This window comes from Amphiprion ocellaris, chromosome 16 (assembly GCF_022539595.1).
Source record: "Amphiprion ocellaris isolate individual 3 ecotype Okinawa chromosome 16, ASM2253959v1, whole genome shotgun sequence".
NCBI classification, from domain to species: Eukaryota; Metazoa; Chordata; class Actinopteri; family Pomacentridae; genus Amphiprion; species Amphiprion ocellaris.
Window position 1 is genome coordinate 28246200 of NC_072781.1, and position 23527 is coordinate 28269726.

Consider the following 23527-nt stretch of genomic DNA (forward strand, 5'->3'; position numbering starts at 1 on the left):
AGATCGATTGGATAAACTCAGCTCCTGGTCTCTTCTTACTCTCGCCTTTCAGACTCACTTTCTCCGAGGAGCTGGGCGACGTGCTGACTGAGCATGCTCAGAAGAACTCCCCCGTGGCCGACACATGTCTGGCATTGGCCACCGTCGTCTACCAGGCCTGCGGGCTGCACAGGAAGTCTGCACTGAGCATGTGCAGGAGAGGTCTGATCCATGGCGCCGCAGAGTTCATGAAGCACTGTAGCGATGTCACAGCCGGTCAGTGTGTGGGTTTAAAACAGTGTAGTGGCGACACAAAATGACCACAACAAGACACAAAACAGTCACAGAGCGACTCAAAATGGCCACAAGACGCAAAACAGTCACAGAATGACTCAAAATGACCACAAGACACAAAACAGTCACAGAATGACTCAAAATGGCCACAAGATGCAAAACAGTCACAGAATGACTCAAAATGACCACAACAAGACGCAAAACAGTCACAGAATGACTCAAAATGACCACAACAAGACACAAAACAGTCACAGAATGACTCAAAATGGCTACAAGACACAAAACAGTCACAGAATGACTCAAAATGACCACAAGACACAAAACAGTCACAGAATGACTCAAAATGACCACAAGACGCAAAACAGTCACAGAATGACTCAAAATGACCACAACAAGACACAAAACAGCCACAGAATGACTCAAAATGGCTACAAGACACAAAACAGTCACAGAATGACTCAAAATGACCACAAGACACAAAACAGTCACAGAATGTACAGCGCCTAATAGAAAAACAATAAGATATAAGTTTGATACATTGCTAAAATACAAATAACTAAGGTAAAATATGAGAGAAATAATTAGAAAAATAAAAAGTGATACTGCCAGTAATTCTTAAGGTAGAAAAGTAATATGTGAAAATGAATTATTGCAAGCAAAATTGAGATACTGCAATATTATTAAACTAATTATTGCACAAATTACCCAGAAAGTAATATGGAAAATGAGACTGATGCAGGATAAAGAGTGTTTCATTCAGCTTTAAAATCCTAAAAAGGCCTCATATGTGGGTAGAAAACAAGTAAAAATGTCTATTTATTGATTTCTTTAAAGCATTAAAAATGATCACATTTTCAACAAATACTGATTCTTTGGCAGCTTCAGGGATCAACACATTTCATTTAGTGCCACTTTGTCTTCAAACAGACACCATTTCCGCTGTCTCAGTTTGTAATAATGTCTGTGTTGCATTCAGGGCTCTTTATTGTGTAGGACTTACTTTTCATTTTATGTTTCTCTTCTTTATGTAGTGTTGGACCAAAGACCCTCGCAGGTTCGACGCTGAGCTGTTTGAGAGCCAAGAGCCGAAAGGATTGGACGAGTCCATCCTCCTGAGAGCTCACCTGGACAGGTGATGCATTCACAGACAGTGACTCTGGTCAGAATTTTAGCTGTCAGACTGAATCCTCCTCCCTGACAGGTTCATGGAGCTCTTTGACTCGGCTCAGTATGAGGAAGCTGCTGTCCTCGCTGCCAGAAACCCTCCAGGAGTCCTGAGGAACCTCGACACCATGGAGATGTTTAAGGGTGGACAAAACACACAACAAAACACACAACAAAACATACACATCTCTAGATTTTATCAGCATGTTCTGAAAAAATCTTCACATAGATTTATGCAATGGTTTTCACTGTACTTAAAAAAACAGCAAAGATGCACACAGTGACCACATAGAGGCACTATACAACAATGAAGAGACACAAATCGACAACATAAAGGTTTAAAATGACCACAGAGACACAAAACAACCACACTGATCTCAAACAGATCAAACAACACAAAACAACTACAAACAGGCTAAAAATAAACACAAAATGACTACAAAGAGACAGAAAATGACCACCAAAAATAACAAAGAACAACCCCACACAGACACAAAACTACTCCAAACACACAAAAAAGTCTTTAACAAGACACAACATGAGCCTGAAGAGACACAAAACGAATACAGTTACAGATAAAGACTACAAAGAGACACAATCACCACAAAACGAAACAGAACAACACTTAACAGACACAAAACAACGATAGAGACAAGGATGACTCCAACAAGAAACAAAAAAACTATATAGATACATAATTACCAGATAGACACACAAAACAACTACAAAGAAAACAAATTGAAAACACTAATTTTTCAGACACACAAAACTATATAGATACAAAAATGACTAGATAGACACACAAAACAACTACAAAGAAAACAAGTTTTTTAGAGACACAAAACAACCACAAAAAGACAACAAAGAGACCCCAAATTACCACAAAACGTCTTAAAAGAGACACAAAATGACTTCAACTAGACAGAAAACGACTACACAGACACACAAAACAACCACAACAAAACAAAATGCCCACAAACAGAAATAAAAGAACTACAGAGTAACACAAAAAGACCACAAGGAAACACCTTGAGTGGGAGTTGTGTAGCAGAGGTTACCGGCCTTTTACAAGCTTCATGAGACACAGTGTGACTTTGTGTCTGCCTACATCTGTCTCCACCTGTGTCAGGTGTGTCGGGCCCTCCAGGCTCCGCCCCTCCAGGCTCCGCCCCTCCATCCCTCCTGTTCTTCAGAGCTCTGCTGATCAGCGTCCAGACCGGCGGTGAGCTGTCGGCTGATTTATCTCTGCAGGGCGTCATCTGTGCTCTGCAGCAGGGAGACCTGAGGCTGGTCGTCTACGCCGTCACCCAGAACATGTAAAGTATTGATTGATTTGTTAATTGATAGATCGATTGGATAAACTCAGCTCCTGGTCTCTTCTTACTCTCGCCTTTCAGACTCACTTTCTCCGAGGAGCTGGGCGACGTGCTGACTGAGCATGCTCAGAAGAACTCCCCCGTGGCCGACACATGTCTGGCATTGGCCACCGTCGTCTACCAGGCCTGCGGGCTGCACAGGAAGTCTGCACTGAGCATGTGCAGGAGAGGTCTGATCCATGGCGCCGCAGAGTTCATGAAGCACTGTAGCGATGTCACAGCCGGTCAGTGTGTGGGTTTAAAACAGTGTAGTGGCGACACAAAATGACCACAACAAGACACAAAACAGTCACAGAGCGACTCAAAATGGCCACAAGACGCAAAACAGTCACAGAATGACTCAAAATGACCACAAGACACAAAACAGTCACAGAATGACTCAAAATGGCCACAAGATGCAAAACAGTCACAGAATGACTCAAAATGACCACAACAAGACGCAAAACAGTCACAGAATGACTCAAAATGACCACAACAAGACACAAAACAGTCACAGAATGACTCAAAATGGCTACAAGACACAAAACAGTCACAGAATGACTCAAAATGACCACAAGACACAAAACAGTCACAGAATGACTCAAAATGACCACAAGACGCAAAACAGTCACAGAATTACTCAAAATGACCACAACAAGACACAAAACAGCCACAGAATGACTCAAAATGACCACAAGACGCAAAACAGTCACAGAACGACTCAAAATGGCCACAAAGAGACACAAAAAAACTAAGGGAAGACACAAAAGACTATAAAGACATACATAATGTCACAACAGCAAGTCACAAAAGGACCACAAAGAGATACAATACGACTACATAGACTCAAAAAATAAAGACAATGGCACACAAGAAGATGACAGAGAAATAAAATCGCCACAAAGAGACATACAAATGACCAAAAAGACAACATAGAGAAATAAGATGACTACAAAGAGACGCGCTATGATCACAGACACAAAACGACAGATATGAAGCACAAAATGACCATAAAGACACAAAAAAGGTACAACTACAAGAAGCTACAAAGCAACTACTTAAGGTTACAAAGGGACAGTACTGACAAACAAAACAACTCCAAAGACCCACAAAATCACCACAGACACAAAATGACTACGAGACTTACAATAACTGGAAAGAGATACAAAACAATAGAAAGACACAATATGACCACACAACAACTACAATGATGCACAAAATGACCAAATGCACACAGGAAGACCACAGAGAGACATAAAATGACCTCAATCACTGTAATTCTAAATTAAGATCACTTTTAGTTTAGGATGAGATGCTGTGAAACTTTCTGAACGCAGCTCTAATAATCCTGTTTGTTGACCTCTCTCTCCTTCAGAGGACTGTATGTGGCTTCTATGTCGCTCGCCCAGCCTCTCCCTCCTCCAGCTGCTGATGGAGCCTCCACAGGGCCGGGCGGCCATCTTGTCAGTGGGCGTGGCCTGTGTAGCTCTGCTGGTCGACCCTCAGCATCAGCAGTTAGCGCTACAGCTGCTGGACAGTTTCATCTGCCGAGGACCTGGTAAAACACCCACAAGACACAAAACAACTACGGAAAGACACAAAATGACAGAAAGATACTCACAATGACACAAAAAAGGTAACATAGACCACATGGGATGACCATAGAGAGACACACACGCTGACTGCAAAGACTCAACAAACTTGACAAATACACACAAAAAGGTTACAGATAAAATCACAACAAAGAAACACAAAACGACCACATGGACACAAAAAATGACTACAAGACCAATATAGACGCATAAGATGGCTGCTAAATAAACTACAGGGAGAACTCAAAATGCCTAGGAAGAGACACAAAATGGTAAAAAAAGAGATAGCATAGTCCACATAGGACATATGACTATGACAATATAGACACACAAAATTACTACAAAGCGACTTAAAATCACCATGAAGTGACAACAAACAGCTTCAAAGAGACGCAAAATAACTATAAAGTGATAAAAAACAGCCACAAAGAGACACAAAATGATCACAGAGGCATAACGTGAACATTAAGACACACAAAAGGATCTCAAAAAGACATGAAATGACCACAGAGACACAAAATGACCACAGATACAAACTAACCTCAAAGAGATATAAAATGACCACAGAGACAAGAAATAACCTCAAAGAAATGTAAAACAACCAGAAAGACACACAATTTGACCACATAGATGCAGAACATGACCACCAATAGACACAAAATGACCATAAAGAGACACAAAATGGCCCCAGAAAACAACTAAATGACCACCAAAACACACAGATCATCCACAAATGGACACAAAATTACCACAAAGTGAAATAAAATAACTATGAAAACACAATATTACCACAAAGACACACACAGTAACTACTTGTGTCTTCAGGGGTTTTGCAGGAGGCGATCCTGGAGGACAGGCGGCTCCTCAGGTGGACGTTTGGAACGACGTGGCGTCTCTGTGTTCTGGGCTGAACCGGGCCGACCTGAGCCGAGCCGTTCTGTCCGTCCTGCTGGAGCAGAGCGGAACCAGAATCCTGAGTCCAGACCTGCAGGGAGCAGAACTCATGGAGCACATCTTCCTGTAAACATGAAGGTAGAGAGACTAAACGTCATTACGCTGCTTCCTCTGAGAATAAAGCAACACAAATGATCCGACAGTTTGTGTTTGAACCCTAAACAATTTGTGGGTCGTTTTCCTGCTTCTGTCACATTCTTTCTTCGCTGTGGGTTCATTTCTCACTGCAGTATAAAGTCCTGCATCTCTATGGAAACAGCACAACCTGAAGAAGGAGTGAGAACTTAGAAATGTCTTCTGTGCAGAATGATGCAGTAATAAGACCATGAATCATTAGAAACGAAAAAACGGAAAGTTGAAACAACAGCAGTGAGACACAAAATGATAACAAAAGCACAGTACAATGATAAATGGACACAAAAAGAGAAGCAGAACAACTACACAGAGAGACACAAAATTACCAGAAATACGCACAGAATGACCGCAAATACACACAAATTAACCATAAAGATACATAGATGATGACAAAGAAAAAAGACACACAAAATTACCTTAGATTTGACACAAAATGACTACGAAGACACAAATTGACCACAGATATATAGAAACTGACCACAAATATTAACAAAATGACCACAAACACACAAAAAATGACCATAAAGACATAACCTGACCATAACAATACACAAAAGTACCACAAACATGCACAAAATTACCATGAAAGAGACAAAAACTTTAACACAAAGAGATGCAGAACAACCAAAAAGTGACACAAAACAACCGCAAACAAGCAGAAAACAGCTGCAAAGAGACGAAACACGACCACAAAGAGACACAATTTGACCACAGATATACACAAAGTTACTAGGACACACAAAATGATCATACACACACAAAATGACCTTAAAGAGATGCAAAACAACTACAAAGAGACACAAAACAGCCGCAAAGATGCAAATCAACCAAAAATACACATAAAATGACCACAAAGACTCAAAATGACCAAAAGTACACACAAAATGACCACAAAGTGACACAAAACAGCCACAAGTAGACACAAATCGACCACAAGTATACACAAAATTACTAGAAAGACACTCAAAGCAGTCGCAAATACACACAAAATGATCATACAGACACAAAATGACCACAAAGTGACACAGAACAGCTGCAAATAGACACAAAAATTGGCATAAATCGTTAGAATTAAAAACCTGGAAACAACGTTTACATTTGTAACATCTCTGTAGTGACAAAAGTCAACAAACCCTCTTGTTCTCCTGAGAAGACTCAGAAAGTTTTGTCACTTTAAATGTGTTTTATCGTCTCTCAATCATTAAAACACCTGAAATGATTCAGGATAAAAATGTAAAACAGTGACGACTGATGACCAGCAGGTGGAGACAAACTCACAAACTGAAACTAAAGTCAGACACCTGGGGTCCGTTTCACGAAGCAGGTTTAGTGAAAACTCTGAGTTTTCACTAAACCTGCTTCGTGAAACGGACCCCTGCTGACATGTATGGATAATAATAGTAATAGTAATCAGAATCAGAATGTATGTGATGGATTAAATACACTGAGACTAATATTGCTGCACCATCAAACTGTTAATGTTCATCGTCCCTTTTCTGCTTATTCAGGTTGAATTTATGTTAATTTATCATTTCCATAACCACCAATTGTTGTAATTGTAAACACTGTCAGGGTCGACTTTATCGTCTCTGCTGGTTTCCATTATTTACTAATAAAAACAACGTTAAATGTGCATTTATATTGGATTAAAAACATTAAACTATTATGAAAGAACAAATGCATTTAAACATCTTCATGTGAATTTTAGTATTTGTTTGGCTAATTTCTTAATGTTTCTCAAAGTAAGAGAGCCTCTGTCTATTTGTGCTTACTTTTCATTAATTGTAATTGTTATTTCTGTCTTAATTTTTATAATAATGATAACAATGCAGCCATTTTGCTGTTTTTTCTTTTTGAAAGCTGTCCATTTGTACTTAAAGTGAAAGTTGCTGTTTTGACTGATAGTATTTCATATTAAATTACTTTAATACTGATGCATCCAGACTGTTTTACCTTCAGATCGAGGCTTTGTGGTAATTTAAAGAAAGTTTCGCTGCATAAATCTGTATTTATTTTTTCTTTATTTTCTCTAAACTTTTTTTTTTTTTTTTTAGATAAATAAAGAATCATTAGAACAGTTTAGAGAAAAACTGTGCCTTTGCTGGAAATAGCACTGAGTTAATGTAGTGCAGTAAAAGTTGTAATATTTTCCTCTGAACTGGGGTCGTGTAAAAGAATAAAGATGCATAAAATGGAAGTAATCAACCAACAGAAACTCAGAACTGCACTAAAATGGTTTAATTAAATTTTCATCTCAGTTAAAATGTGTCTTTTTCTATTTAGTTTTATCAGTGAATTTCATCTAATTTTTCTTTGCATTTTTAGGTCTTCAGGCTTCATGAGGCTGCAGGTGTCACCATCGGTGTATATTTTGTTTACGTATAGTTTTCTAGTCTTAATCAGCTGCGTTTCAGTGCTCTGCTGTCTGACAGCAGAAAAATGTGCTTTATTGTGAATTCAGCTGTTAAAATGCAGTTTATTTGAGCACAGAGAGCAGGCAAGAAGCTAACAGATGCAAACAGCTGCTGGGTTTCGGCTGAACTGAAGATTAAACATGAAAATAGTAACACCTAAGTCCTTGTTTATTGGTTTCAATTAAAGTTCCACAGAGCTCTAACCTCTGAATAAACCATCAAAGCTAATGGTACCATTAGCCACATTAGCTGCACAACATGCAACACTGAGGATTTTCTTATTGTTGTGGGGACATTACCATTAATAATAACAATAATCCACTGGATGTTCATTTCCTCAGATGCTGACAGTGCATGAAGACTCTTGTGTTCACTTCTGTAGCCAACAGCAGAACATTTGGTGAGTTTCTGAGACATTTTAGAGTTTAGTAGAAGCAGCTCTCTGAAGTAAATAAAGCTAGTGGACTGCGAGGCTGCTACTACAATCCTTGCTTTGTAGTTTTTTGGGGTTTTTTTTTTACCACAGAGGAATGTTTACAGCTTCTTCTGGAACCCCCATGCCTGCTTTCTTGGGATATCAGTGATTATTATTAATACATTTTTTTATTATTAAGCGGAGCTTCAAAATCAGACAGATGAATGCAGACTGTCGCCTTCGCTTATGGAAAATGAAGATTTTTACATGCAGATGTGTTGTCAGAACCCAGAACCCACCCATTCATCTTTTCCAGGGCTCAGACATCACAAACTTGGCTGGAAAGTTGATCAGAAATATATTAACCTCCTCCCCCTGAATCAATTTGGCTTTACTGGACCTTCTGTTTGAATATTTTTCCTACTTTTTGATATCCCAGTGATGCTGAAATAAACATTTGTTTTTCTTATTCTGAATGCACTTGGAAACACTCAAGTAAAGTGGACGTTTACTTGTTGTTAGAACAGATCTAGAAGTTGCACAATCATAGTGGAATCAAATATGTTTGACTCAAAAAACATTGTGGGTCCATGAGAAACTTTAATTAATTTGCTTTAAAGTAGAAGACACAAAATGACAACAAATAGATGAAAAAATTACCAGAAAGACACACAAAATCACAAAATGATCATGCAGACACAAAATGACCTCAAAGAGACACAAAATGACCAAAAATACACACAAAATAACCACAAAGAGACACAAAATTACTAGAAAGACACACAAAGCAATCACAAATACACACAAAATGATCACACAGACACAAAACAGCCACAAATAGACACAAAATAACCACAAAAATTGCCATAAATTGTTAGATTTAAAAACCTGTAAATATGAGACCTTTAATTAGGTATTGTTGTTGTTGACTTGTTACTCTGCTTTAATCTGGGAAACGGGATGATTTTCACCACTTTTCTTGTCGTTTTTCTTCTAGAAGCTGCTACTCAATGACGTGTGTCATCAACACAACTATGGAAATCACCCAGAGGAAGCATGAAACCCTCCTGCAGCTGTAAACAGACATGACAAACACACTTTTAGTCTGATTTCCCTGCAAAAATACACACTGACCTTCTGCCACGCTTTAAATTAGTCCATCTTCATGTAATCTGAGCTGTACAGGTGATCCTGGGGTCCGTTTCACGAGTTTAACCCTGAACTCTGAGTTGATCTACTCTGAGATAGAAAACTCTGAGTTTTCGGTTTCACAACGGCTGATTTGAGTTGGTTTAATCAAGTCGGAGTAGTTTCACCCGGAGTTAAGCGCGTGCACCACAGCTCTGAAAAGCCAGTATCAATGGAGCGCCGATTCGACGAGTCACCATGGCAACGGGGAAGCGGAGGACTACACCGTTTGAATTGGAAATCTTAATGCGCTTATATAGCGAGTTTGAACACGTTTTTAGAAAGAAGTGCAACACCTGCAGCTGCAAAAGAGAGGGAGACGGCGTGGGAGAACATTGCTGCCCGGGTCAATGCTTAAGTTTAAATCACAATAATATTACAGGGAAAACTGTTTGAATAGTAGACTATTAAGTTATTTCATTTAGGTGCAATCCTGCAGGGGAGAAGCGCATGTGGCAGCAGCTGAAGATGAAATATAAAAACATTGTTCAAACAGGTAAGAAGTCAGCATAATCTCATGGAGCTACCTCATTTTGATCATGTTTTACATTGTAAAGTAGCCTAAATATTAGGTGGCTGTTTGACTGTGCAGTGGTTCTATCCCACACATAGCCTAAATGTCTGCATCCATATCATGTTCTGTTAAACAATTAAGCCTATTTAAACTAACACAGACTTCTACTCAGCCAACAGAAAGAAAGCAGATGCCTGTAAAAAGGGAGGTGGCCCAGCACCACCACCTGTAACGGAGGCAGAGGAGCTGGTCCTAAGCCAGAATTTGGGAAGGTCATTGGCTGAGGGAATCCCTGGAGGGAGCTCATCCTCTGAGACCACATCCCAAGACACAAGTGCTTTTATAAAATGTAATGTGTGTGTGTGTGTGTGTGTAGCCCATGTATATGTATATATGGAATGTTTTCAAGCATATTTATACAAATATTTATTTCTCTTTTGGGTCTTTTTTCTTTTGGCCCAACAGATTGTGATGGTACTATCTGCCTGGTGGAGCCCCTTCACACCACAACACACCTTGTAACTGTAAGTAGGCAATACTTCAAAGATTTTGTCAAATGATAGTTTAAGTCCACTGAAACATATCAGTCATCTAGGATGAAGAGGATGAAACTGTGTCTGCTGCCTTTACAGAGGGGGATCCAGAAAGGCATCTAGAGGTATGATACTGATAGTTCTCTTCCCATTCACATTTCTTAACATTCTGGTGGAATATAGAGTGTGACATTTAGCCTACACTGAAGTATTGCACATTCTCATCCTTTTTAACAGAGCATGGCTGGACAGCAGCAGGATGCTTCCTCAACTTCCACTGCACAGATTGACACAGTGAGATGGATGTTCAGTAAACACCAGAGGTTCAGTCCATGGAATTCATGTGCAACTGTATAATTTAATGTCCTTTATGTATTCCCAGTTACCAGTAAAACAAATATACAAAATCCACTTGCTGAGAAAAATACAAAAAACAGATAAAGAAATGCAGTACTTGGACCTCCAGATTAAGAAGGCAGATCTGGAAATTGAAATACTGGAGCACAAGTTAGAGGTGGATGCAGGTCACAGGTGAATTATGTTAACTACTGGAACATGAACTAAACTAGCTCTTTTATTTGTAGGAAATAAAGAAGACCAAATGAAATGTGTGTCATGTGTTTATTTGACTGCTGTGGTGGTGATGATGGTGACTTAAACTCTAAAGTGATTATTGCATATGGTGTCTCTGACTGCTCTGCTGTCCTGGATAGCTGGCAGGTGGATGAGGTCATCATCTGGGTCTTCAGTTTGTAGGGCAGAGTGTTGCTCTCCTCTAATAGTGGTAATAATATGAAGAACAACACATGCCACAATAATATCACAGGCCTCTCAGGAGTCACCCTGAGGTGATGTAGACACTGGAAACAGGCTTTCAGCAGGTCTATGGTCATCTCCACCCGGGCTCTCATCCTGCAGTGAGCCCGGTTGAAGTTCTGTTGGGGGCCTGGTTCAGGGTCAGGGTATGAGGTCATCAGCCTGGGTTGGCATGGTAACCCCTGTCACCCAGTAGAAGGCCATCAAACTCTCCTGTAATGTATAGTGGATACATTAGAGTATATTAAAGGAGGGAGACAAGTGAATTATATTGTTAAAATCTTTAGGATGCCTACCATGCTGCAGTCTGTTGCTCAGGTTAGACTCATGATAAATCCTCCAGTCATGAACAGACCCAGGCCACTTGGCCTCCACATTAGAAATGCTGTATGCAGCATCACATATGATCTTGACAGTGCAGAGAATGACAGATGTTGAACTATGATGCAGTCTTTAACATTTTGAAACCGTAGTCAGTCTACCTCTAACCTACCTGTACATTTATGCTGTGAATGGACTTCCTATTCACATAATCAGCTTCATTATATTTGGGAGCTTTGATGGGGATGTGTGTGCCATCAATGCAGCCAATCACACTGAGAAATCCTAAAAGAAAGTAAATTTACTAATCACAGTCTGAAGTTGCAGCACAATGTCATTAACTGGATATGATTTAAAATTAATTTAACAGATCTCTACATCATTCACCTGCAATCCTGTGGAACTCCTCCTTGGTGGCTCTGACAGGTTCATGTCCAGGGAAAAGATGGTAAAAGTCGTTTCAGGGCCAGACACACTTTTCTGACCGTCCTGCATACAGTTGTCTTACTGAGGTGCTCTGCATCTCCTACATTATATAAAAAACTCCCATTTGCAAAGAACCGCAGCGCATCACACAATATCTGATGGGATGTGAGAGCATGACTGTGGTTGGTAATGTTGTAAATGTAAGGATGGATTAGGTTGTGTGTGTAGATTATGGACTGTGACGTGAAACGGTACCGCTCAAAAAGATACTTGTCGAAAAATGCGAGAACATCTATGCACGGTCTGATAACAATCTCCTGACGAATATTTAATTCTCTGTGCAGTAATTCTGCTCCTTCATCCACTGGATCGTTAATAAAAGGACTTCATTTTGACACACGGCAGAACTAGACTTCGCCAAAACTCGCCAGCTGACTGAATGAATGAGGAAATCAAATAGCGTGTGGCTGAAAGAGGGCGGAGACTGAGAGAAACCCGAGGTTTACTGAGTAAAACCTGGTCCCGACCAGGTTAGTTTCATAGAGTCTGTTACTATGGTAACTGACCGAGAGTTTAAGTTACCTCTCTTTGTGAAACAGGCTAGAGTTACCCCTCTGTCTCTGGTTTGAGTTACCTCCCTTTGTGAAACGGAAAACTCAGAGTTTCCCTCATTTCAGGGTTAACAAACTCAGAGTTTTCACTAAACCTGCTTCGTGAAACGGACCCCTGGTGTCCTCATAAGACAGCCAGCCGGTCCTCACTGGTCCATGTAAGCCTACATCACACACACTCAGACAGTGGAGCCTTTGTGTGGACGCTGAAGGCCTCGATCTGAACCACATCACAGTGAATGAAGCCTCACACTCTGAACAAACACTCTCCCACCAGTCTATAAACAGAGCCTGCAGCTCCACTGTTTACCCACAATCCTCTCTGCTCATGCCGGCCTTCTGTAGAACTTCATACGTTGCTCATTAAATGTCCACATTTCTTTCAGTATACTACAGATCTGGTGTTGGAAGGGAACCCAGCTGCTGACTGTAGGAGGTTTATTTCGATCTTTGAGCATCTCGCAGGCAGAAACAAGGAGGAGGAGCTTCTGGTTTTATGAGACCATGGAGGGAATCGGATCAGCAGAAGCAGAAGATGCAAAGATTCTCTGCTGAGTCACATTTCTGGGCTGCGTTTCAGCATATTGATGTCTGCAGTGAAGCTGCTCCAGCATGACACAGCTTCTCTCACTTTCTATCGCCTCCTTACAAACCTCCTGCTGACGCTAAAGGACACATTCACACCTTTATACCGTGACGACGCACTTAGTGACAGTGAAGAGCATTTCTCAGAGAAGAAAAAATGCTTGGAGTGCCGCAGTAGGCCTCAGTGTGGTTATCAGCCCCCCAGCAGTTTCTTTTTTTCACACTTTCATTCACTGTGGCTTCATTTTTCACTGCAACATAAAGTCCTGCACCTCTATGGAAACAGCACAGCCAGAATGTAAAAAAAAAAAAAAAATTTAAACATTTTTTAAATGTAATTTTTAACAATTTGCCGTTATTTTACAAAGTTTCCCTGTTTTGTTAAATTACAGATAATAACAAAATAAAATCACCAAAAAATATATAGAAATTTACATGTTGAAAAGAAAAAACAGACCAAAACTGTACATAATGTACAATAATTCAATAATTTTGAATGATGCAGTGTTAGAGCTTCTTTATTTTACAGATATTTGCTAATATTTAATAGAAAAAAATAACAAGTAGAGCCACTGAAAAAAAGTCTAAATTTACATGTTAATCATAAAATAAAAACAGGCCAAAACTGTAAATAATGTTCACATCAAAAATCTGCTTTTTTACAAAAGTATTTTTTCTTTTCTTCTACCGTTCTTTTACAATGTTTGACTGTAAGATTATTTTTACTGTATTTAAGTTAGCAAAAAATATTATTTGTCAACATTTGCAGTTATTTTCACAGCTTTTGGATGTTGCTTTATTGCAACTTTTTTCTTTATTATTTAAAGATATTTTTTGATATTTGAAATGAAAAAAATGTAGAAATAATACAAAATATTTTTTAGCTGTTAATTTACAGATTTTCCCTATTTTACTAATTTATATATATACTATCAAGTACAATTAATTTATTAATTTATATGATGACAGTAAAAAGAAAAACAAACAAAAAAACAAGTCAAACTGTAAATAATGTTGCCATTAAAAATCATTTTATTACTGTTTTTGAAAAAAATAATTATTTTCTTCTGGTGTTCTTTTACTATGTTTGACCACAAATTAGATTATTTTTATTGTATTTAACTCAGCAAAAATATAATTAATTTGTTGACATTTGCAGTTATTTTTTTTTTTTTACAATTTTCACAGCTTTTGAATGTTATAGTATTGCAACTTTTTCTTTATTTTACACATATTTATTAACACTTGAAAGAAAAAAATGTATATTAAGGATTGAAAAATGCTAAATAGTTTTTTAGCTATTATTTTGCAGATATTCCCTATTTTTGTAAATTATATATCCTCAGTAAAATCACAGAAAAATTATCATAATTTATATGTTCACACAGTTAGAAAAATTGTAAATAATGTCAAATAGTAATTTGCTGTTTTACAATATTTTACTGTAATTTTTTTTATTATTTTTACTGTTTACTTCTTAAAATTCTTTTACAGATATTGTTTAAAAGAAAAAAATTATATCAAGAGCTGAAAAATGCTAAATACGCTTAAGGACTATAATTTTGCAGATTTTTCCTGATTCCCTGATTTTCACTGTATTTTTTAAAATGTTTTTTTAATGTAACAATATTCCACCATTTTAACATAAATTCTCAGTATTTTACACTTTTTTCATATTTTGATGTATTTTTTTTCTAGCAGCAAGGGTGCAGGCTTTCTTTTATTTAACTTATTTTTTATAGATTTTTATATAAATTTTTATATTGATGTTTCTAAGATACAGAACAGATTGTTTTTTTGTTTTTTTTTACAGTGTAGCTTGTAAAAGTTGAGATGAAATTAAGAACCTACAGCTCTTATTTTAGACTGGGATCCATATTTAACCCATAAACTCCCAGAGGATGCTGTCTGCTCTGCTTTCATTGTCTGTTTACAAACTGCGTCAATAGCGTCGGACACATTTGGCATCGCAGACCGCAGGAAGTCCACGTCTTTGCAATAAAAGCATAATTTTTCCTTTATTTATGTCTCTTTTTTGCACAAGAACGGTGATTCTCCACAAATTGATAGTATTTTTAATATTTTAGGTGGAGAAAAAGGTGCTCCAGGTTTTCTGACACTTTCACGTGAAACTTTTGGATGATTTCTTTCTGGCGAGACCTCATTTGTGCATGTTGTGATTCAGAAACTAGTGTATTTTAAATTATGCTTGTCGTTTTAGGCATTTTCACTCTAAAAACACAGGAGGAGTTGAAGAGGTTCAACCATGTGAGGACGATCAGATGCCTCCTGAAGCTGCTGGACAAGAACCTGAACATCTAAAGTGCTGCGTCTGTAAAGTTTCATCACTTTTATTGCCAAAACTCTCCTGATAAACACCTCAGTAATATGCATAAATCCTGCTTTATGTTTAATATCACACTGAGCCTCGCCCTCCTCACACATATTTTCCATCATCTGCCGACTATTTTCCACCAAACACCTTTAATCCATGGAACATCACAACAGATGCCTGCATTCCTGATGTAAGACGCTCAGTCATGAGACGACGTGTGTGTGTGTGTGTGTGTGTGTGTGTGTGTGTGTGTGTGTGTGTGTGTGTGTGTGTGTGTGTGTGTGTGTGTGTGTGTGTGTGTGTGTGTGTGTGTGTGTGTGTGTGTGTTAGAGTGAAAAATGCTGTGTAATTCCCCTCCCACCTGTCCTGGTGTCTGTAGTTGCTATTTTAGTGAGGACCAGTTTGAGTTTCAGACCTTTGGAAGATATTTCTAAGATATTTAGTGAGGTGAAAGCAGCTGTAGCTGGTATTTTTACTGTACCAGTGTGTAAAAGGACTGACAGCTTAGTTAAACTGTGTCTGACTGTTGCTAATTTAAAAACATCCAAAATACATTAAAAATGAAGTTTCCACCTACACTGTAAAAAAGAAAAGAATGTGTTTTTTAATTTAATTTAATTGTGATTTTTTTAAAGTTCGCTGTTATTTTACACATTATCCTTATTTTGTTAAACTACAGATAATATCTGGTGAAAATAACAAAAAAACCCCGAATATATGTAGTAACCCTACAAACAAACAAACAAACAAAAAAAAACTGATTACAACAGTTAATAATATCCACATTAAATATATGTATACTAATTAATTCCTTTACTACGTTTAATGGTACATTTACGGTTTTACTGTATTTATATCAACAACAACAATAAAAGTATTGTTGTACAGATATTTACTGTTATTTGACAGTAAAATTGTGTATATTAAGGATGAAAAATTAGTAAATAAGGTTTGTGACTGTTTTTCACTTTTACAAGTGTTCCCTGTTTTGTTAAATTACAGATAAAATGTAATGAAATCACAGAAAATTAAACAATTTACATATTGACTGTTAAGAAAATAAAAAACAAAAACAAAACAACAAACAGGCAACAGTTGTTTATGGGTGTTGTTTGTATGTGTGTCTGTTGAGGTTGTGTGTTGGTGTTATTTGTTGGTGTGTTTGGTGATGTCATTTGGTTTTCGTTGGTGTTTTTGTTGATGTTGTTTGTTGATGCTGTTTGTTGGTGTTGGTTGTTATTCCGTTTGTTGATGCTGTTTGTTGGTGTGTTTGTTGTTGTTTGTTGGTTCGATTGTTGATGCTGTTTGTTGGTGTGTTTGTTGGTTTGTTTGTTGGTCTGTTGCCTGTGTGTGTGTTTGTTGGTCTGTTGTCTGTGTGTGTGTTTGTTGGTCTGTTGTCTCTGTGTGTGTTTGTTGGTCTGTTGTCTGTGTGTGTGTTTGTTGGTCTGTTGTCTGTGTGTGTGTTTGTTGGTCTGTTGTCTCTGTGTGTGTTTGTTGGTCTGTTGTCTCTGTGTGTGTTTGTTGGTCTGTTGTCTGTGTGTGTGTTTGTTGGTCTGTTGTCTGTGTGTGTGTTTGTTGGTCTGTTGTCTCTGTGTGTGTTTGTTGGTCTGTTGTCTCTGTGTGTGTTTGTTGGTCTGTTGTCTCTGTGTGTTTGTTGGTCTGTTGTCTCTGTGTGTGTTTGTTGGTCTGTTGTCTCTGTGTGTGTTTGTTGGTCTGTTGTCTCTGTGTGTGTTTGTGTGACTCCTCTCTCCTCACAGATGTGTTGATGTGATCTGGTCAGAAGTTCATCATTGCTGAGCTTCAGGCATGAGGAGGAAACCTGAAGTGATGCTGCGTTCAGGACCATCAGGAGCTCAGAGGTTCAGGTCAGACATCTGGTGTTCACCAACCTGTAGACAGTGAAGTTTATCTTCACATGACTTATTAAAGTGTCCGTTTCCTGAACCTCCACCAACTTCCATTGACTGTAAACAGTCCAAACTGTTACTAGGCAACCGCAGCTAATCAGAGCAGCTGCATCATCCTCATCCTCCCTGCTGGGCGACTAAAGATAACTCTAGTGTCATCCTGAACAACTGGGTCAACACTCTGACTGTTTACGTGTTTTACTCCTCAGACAAGAGAACAAGTTTAAAACTGATTTCATCTCAGCTGCTGCTCCGATCACAGACCCGCTGAATGTTGTCTAACATGTGATCACTTCTGAGTCTGAAGGCCTCCAGTCCAGGATCTGTTGTTTTGTTTTGTTCTCACAGGATCTGTAGGTTCGTCCATCTTCACAACTTCCACTGGGTTCTGGTTTATTTACTCGGACAAAGGTGGTTCTGCTTCCTGACTGTTGCGTTTTGTTCTGTTTTTTGTGTCTTTCTGATGTTATTTTTATTTTGTATGTCTTTTGATAGTCTGTGTGCTTTTGTGGTTGTTTTCTGTCAGTCTTTAGTTTCTTTTGGTCTTTTTGTGGTCATTTTGTGTTTAATTGTGGTTGTTGTGTGTCAGTCTTCAGCTGTTTTGTGTCTTTGTGGTTGTTGTGTGTCAGTCTTTAGTTGTTTTGTGTCTTTTTGTGTTTTTGTGTGTAATTTTGTGGTTGTTGTGTCAGTCTTTAGTTGTTTTTCATCTTTTTGTTGTTGTTTACGTCTTTTTGTGGTTGTTTTGTGTCGTTTTGTGGGGTTGTGTGTCAGTCTTTAGTCATTTTAGGTCTTTTTGTGCTTGTTTTGTGTATTTTTGTGGTTGTGTGTCCGTCTGTAGTTGTTTTTGGTCTTTTTGTGCTTGTTTTGTGTATTTTTGTGGTTGTGTGTCCGTCTGTAGTTGTTTTTGGTCTTTTTGTGCTTGTTTTGTGTGTCTTTGTAGTTTTTTGAGTCTTTTTGTAGTCACTGTGTCTTTCTTTGTGGTTGTTTTGTCTTTTACTGATTGTTTTATGACTTTTTATTATAAATGTGTGTCTCTTTATGTTGTAGTTTTGGATCTTTTCTGTCTTTTTGTGACTTTTGTGCTTCTTTTTTGGTGTTTATAGTGTCTTCTTGAGATTATTTTGCATCTCTGTGCATAGTTTGTGTGTTTCTCTGTGGTTGTTTTGTATCTGTGTGTGTTTGTTTTGTGTCTTTTGCAATTGTTTTGTGTTTTTGAAGTCATTTTGTATTTATTTGTGGCTGTTTTGTCTTTTACGGATTGTTGTACATCTTTTTATTGTAAACTTGTGTCTCTTTATGATTGTTTTGGATCTTTTATGGTTGTTATGTGTGTTTTTGTGGTTGTGGTTGTTCTATTTGTGACTTTTGTCCATCTTTTTTGGTGTGTAGTCTTTTTAAGGTTATTTTGCATCTCTGTTGATAGTTTGTCTCTGTGGTTGTTTGGGGTTTTTTGTGGTGGTTTTGTGTTTTTTGTAGTCATTTTGTAATTACTTGTAGATGTGTTGTGGCTTTTGTAGTCATTTTTTTTGTCTTTGTGGATATTCTGGTGTCTTTTTGTGGTTGTTTTGGGTCTTTTGTCTTTTGGATCCTTTGGTCATTTTGTACCTCTTTGTGGTCATTTTGTGCCTCTTTGTAGCTTTTTTTGGTCTATTTTTTGTGGTTGTTTTGGGTCTTTTTGCAGTCACTTTGTCTGTCTTTGTTGTTTTGTCTTTCACTGATTGTCTTGTGTCTTTTTATTGTAATTTTGTGTCTTTTTATAATTATATTGTTATATGTCTTCATGGCTGTCTTGTGTGTCTTTGTCATTGTTCATGTGTCTTTGTGGCTGTTTTGTGTTTCTTGTAGATATTTAGTGTCTCTTCATAGTTGTTTCATGTGTTTCTATAGTCCTTTTGTTCCTCTTACTGGTTACTTTATGTCTCTTTGTGATCAAACTGCAGACAGCATAAACACATTTATCAACGCTAAGCTAATGTAATATTATCAACATAACAGTCAGCTGATTAATGTCAACAGTCTTCACATAAACACAAACAGTCAACCGGATTTTATCAGCTTCACTATTCATACTCACTGTTTCACTGGAGGTTTGAAGTCTTTCTACAGCGCCATTGTTGACAACATTTATCTGACAGTTGCAGCAACATAAAAGATTTTCATTGTCGACGGGCCGTTACAGATTAAAGCAGCAGTTCATAGTTTCTTAGCTGCTCAACAAAGACACATTTCTGCTTTCAACTTCAATAACTGTTCAAATGATTCAGCAAAACTCAGTCACATGAAATGACTCAAACTAAATGGACATCAGGTCACATGACTGTGACTCACCTGTTGAAGGTGACTCACCTGCTGGTCAGTGTCCAATCAGCTGACAAACACTGAGATGACATCACTGCAGTGTCTCTGTGGACACACAAAAGAAGAAACGTAGCTCCAGAGTGGTATATTCTCTGCCTGTTGATAGGATTGTGTCTCACTGTGGTTTTAGTGTCCTTTGTTGTCCTCTTCTCACTGTCTGTGGTCAGTTTGTGTCTTTTTGTGTCATTTTGTGTCACTTGTGTAGTCATTTTACATTTCTTTGTGGATGTTTGTGTCTTTGAGGATGTTTTGTGCGTGTCTTTGTTGATATTTTGCGTTTTTTTGTCGTCACTTTGTGTCTCTTTGTGGTTGTTATGTGTCTTTTTGTGGTTGTTTTGTATCTCTGTGGTTGTTTTTCTGCCTCTTTGTACTTGTTTTGTGTGTCTTTGTAGTCAATTTTGGTCTCTGTGGATATTTTTCATTTTGCGGTTGGTTTGTGTCCCTTTGCAGATAATTTGTGTGTAGGTGGTCACCTTGTCTGTCTTTGTAGTGCTTTATTGACTTGTTGTGGTAGCTTTGTATCTGTGTTGATATTTTTTGTTTCCTTGAGGTTGTTTTTTGTCTCTCCACAGGCATTCTGTGTCTCCATGTGGTAGTTTCTGTGTCACTTTGTCCTTTCTTAGTGTCTCTTTGGACTCATTTTCTGTTTATAGATGATTTGTGTCTTTGCAATTGGTTTGTCTTTCTTTGTAGTTTATACTTTATTCTTTTTAATTCTGTGAATTTTTACATAATTTGCTTTCTCTTCCTGGTTGTTTTTGATCTTTTTGTAGATGTTTTGTATATCCAGCTTTCCCACACGAAACATTACTTTAAACAGACACTCGATCCAGGGCCCCCCTGACCTCCTGGGCCTCTCTGTGGTTTTAAAAAGATCTTACTTCAACACATTTGGTACACTTACATACATACAATAAATGAGGGGACATTTAAATAAAATGATTTAATTATGTAAATGTATTTATTTGATTACTTGTACACACACAATACAAAAGATGACTCAGACTGAGCTGGAATGTTTTTGGGTATTACATTTATTGTACTGTTTACTTACACAGATTTATATCATAGATAAATGAGACAACACATTATTGTAAATCTAAGCTAATTAGCAATGACTGTCCCTTAAATATGTAAGTGCTTTATTCAGATCTGAATTACAGGTCTTTTTTTCAGTTGGTTGCTGAAGTTTTCCAACAAAACCACAAACATGAGCTTCAAACAGCCAACTCTCAGATTCTCTGAGCTACTTTCAGTGTTTTTCTGCTTTCGGACTGTGACAGTTAGGTTTCTCTGTATGAGAGTAAATCTTGACTCATAAAATCCCCTTTTTGCTCTGCCTGAGGTTTCAGACACATTTGTAGCAGTCGTAGTGACGAGTTTCCCCTTAATTACTCAACTCTCTCTCTATGATTTTATGTTCATTCATGTTGATGTGCAGCTTTTCACAGCAGTACAGTCAAATTCACATTTCCAGCGAAGACGCACAGGAACCTGAAGCTAACTAGCTAGCTGAAGTGCTAGATTACTGCTAAAACAAAGGTATTGAGTTCCACTTTACTGCAAAATGCTAAACACTGTGAAAGCACAATTAGTGTCATTGACAAGAAGTGTTATGCCCTGACAAAAGGGGATTTTGTCACACTGAAAATGGAAATTTCTGTACCAACAATTATCATAAAAATGTCTTCTTATGTTAAGTTATTTTGCTTTAGTCTCAGTATTTACTATTACTTTAGCTTAGATGCATTACCTTCTGTTGCTTTATCCTGTGTTTTGTTGTATTTTGCTAGCCTCTGTTCAATAAGGTTTTATTGCATTAGCCTCTGTTTTATTAGCGTCTACACTAGCTTCAGTTCATTTAACTCTTGTTCCATTAGCTTTTGTTTCTATAGCTTGTTTGTCAGTTTTGTTTGCCTCTGTGCCTTAAACTTACCATCAGCAGGCTATTCTCCCACTGCTCTTTTCTTTTGATACAGTTCTTTTAACTTTAATTTATTTTCTTTTGCATTGCCTCCTTCTGTTTGCTTAGCCTCTGTTTCATTTGCTTGAATTCCTCTAGCTTTTGTCGTGCTAGCTTCTATTTCATTAGGCTTTCCTGTTAGCATTAGTTCTGTTAGCTTTTCTCCCTTTTAGCTTTTGTTATGGTATTTTCTATTCTTCTAGCTTCTGTTAAATTGTCCTCAGTACTGTTAACTTTTGTTATGTACCTTCAATTCTGTTAGCTTCAGTTTTGTTAATTTTTGTGACGGTACCTTCTATTCTATTCTACTCGGTTCTGCTAGCTTCAATTCTGCTAGGTTTTGTTGTGGTATTTTCTATTCTGTCTGCTTATGTTCTGTTAGCTTCTGTTCTGATATATATATATATTTTTTATAGTACCCTCTGTTCCACTAGCTTCAGTTCTATTAGCTTTTGTTATGGTACCGTCTGTTCTGCTAGCTTCTGTTCTGTTTGGCAGTTTCATATTTACAACACCAAATGAGTTGCTTAAACATTTAGAGTGTCACACCAGTTAAATGTGATCCAGTGTAACTAAAAGCTGTTAAATTCTACCTTTAACAAATAATCAATCAAAGCTGGTCAATCGTATCTGACTAACACAGACCAGATTTCGGTAAAGAGACATTTCATCCTCCCTCCTGTCTCCATCCCTGACATATTATTACGTGTTGCCGCTCTATCTCTGCAGCAGCCATAAATACAGCAGACATATATATTCTGGTGTATATATAGCATGGGGCCTGTCATCAGTATGCAGTGTAACTCTATATGTTGGACTGAAGCTCAGCTCCTCTGCATCTTCAAGCTTCCGTCCACAGTTTTACCGTTTCTGAAGCAGCTAATGGTCTCTTGCAGAAAAACTAGGATTTATCACAGCTACGCTAAAGTGAGCAAGCATGGTGATGTAAAATCTCATACAAGTTTTAGAACTAGAGGAGCTAACATTAAATTACATATCCCACGTGGCCTGAACGCATCATTTCTGAGCTGTTACACCTGCGATTAGTCATCCTCAGTTCACAGATATGTTACCTACACGTTTGTGTGTGGTGGAAACTGACTTATTTCCTCTTTGTGCTGCCTTATACTTCTGCTTAACTGGACTCTGGAAGGAAATGTTGCACTTAAGCTGCACTCTGACAGCTTGGATTGCAAATAAAAAATAAATACAGAATATTTTTTACTCTTTCTGACCAGGAATCACAACATCCAGGTGTATCTACGTGTCCAGGTTCAATATTAAACATGTGATCAGTACAAATTATGTCTTGTTATAGATTAAAACACATCAACACCATTATCAATTTAAAACATCTTACCCTGATAACCTATTTCTGCTTTTCTGTTTCTCCTGTTTTTTTTGTGTTATCACTTCATGTTTTGTATCTTTGTGGTCATTTTGTCTCTTTTTGTAGTGGTTTGGGTCTTTTTGTAGTTGTTTTTTGTCCCTATGTAGTCATTTTGATTCTTTCTGGTCATTTGCATCTTTGTATATATTTTGTGTCTCTTCGTAGTTGATTTATATATTTTTTGTGGTTACTTTGTGTCTTTTTGTAGCTGTTTCATGTCTTTTTGTAGTTGTTTTGTGTCCCTATGTTGTCCTTTTTTTGTTGTTTTTGAGACAGTT

The 23527-nt window shown here is 37.8% G+C and overlaps 1 protein-coding gene across 1 annotated transcript in view; it reads left to right on the top strand.

The window, feature by feature from the left end:
* The window catches only part of LOC111584822 (clathrin heavy chain linker domain-containing protein 1), a 29858-nt gene extending 18315 nt beyond the window's left edge, over nucleotides 1–11543 (top strand). Inside the window, 14 exon segments of the mRNA XM_055018787.1 lie at nucleotides 53–279; nucleotides 1318–1405; nucleotides 1475–1581; nucleotides 2567–2753; nucleotides 2835–3037; nucleotides 4168–4350; nucleotides 5210–5238; nucleotides 5241–5416; nucleotides 8229–8287; nucleotides 9300–9986; nucleotides 10177–10353; nucleotides 10470–10528; nucleotides 10600–10662; nucleotides 10775–11543. Of these exon segments, the coding sequence (XP_054874762.1) occupies nucleotides 53–279; nucleotides 1318–1405; nucleotides 1475–1581; nucleotides 2567–2753; nucleotides 2835–3037; nucleotides 4168–4350; nucleotides 5210–5238; nucleotides 5241–5408 (1192 nt within the window). The 3' untranslated portion in view covers nucleotides 5409–5416; nucleotides 8229–8287; nucleotides 9300–9986; ... (2 more) ...; nucleotides 10600–10662; nucleotides 10775–11543.
* The last annotated feature ends 11984 nt before the right edge of the window (nucleotides 11544–23527 follow it).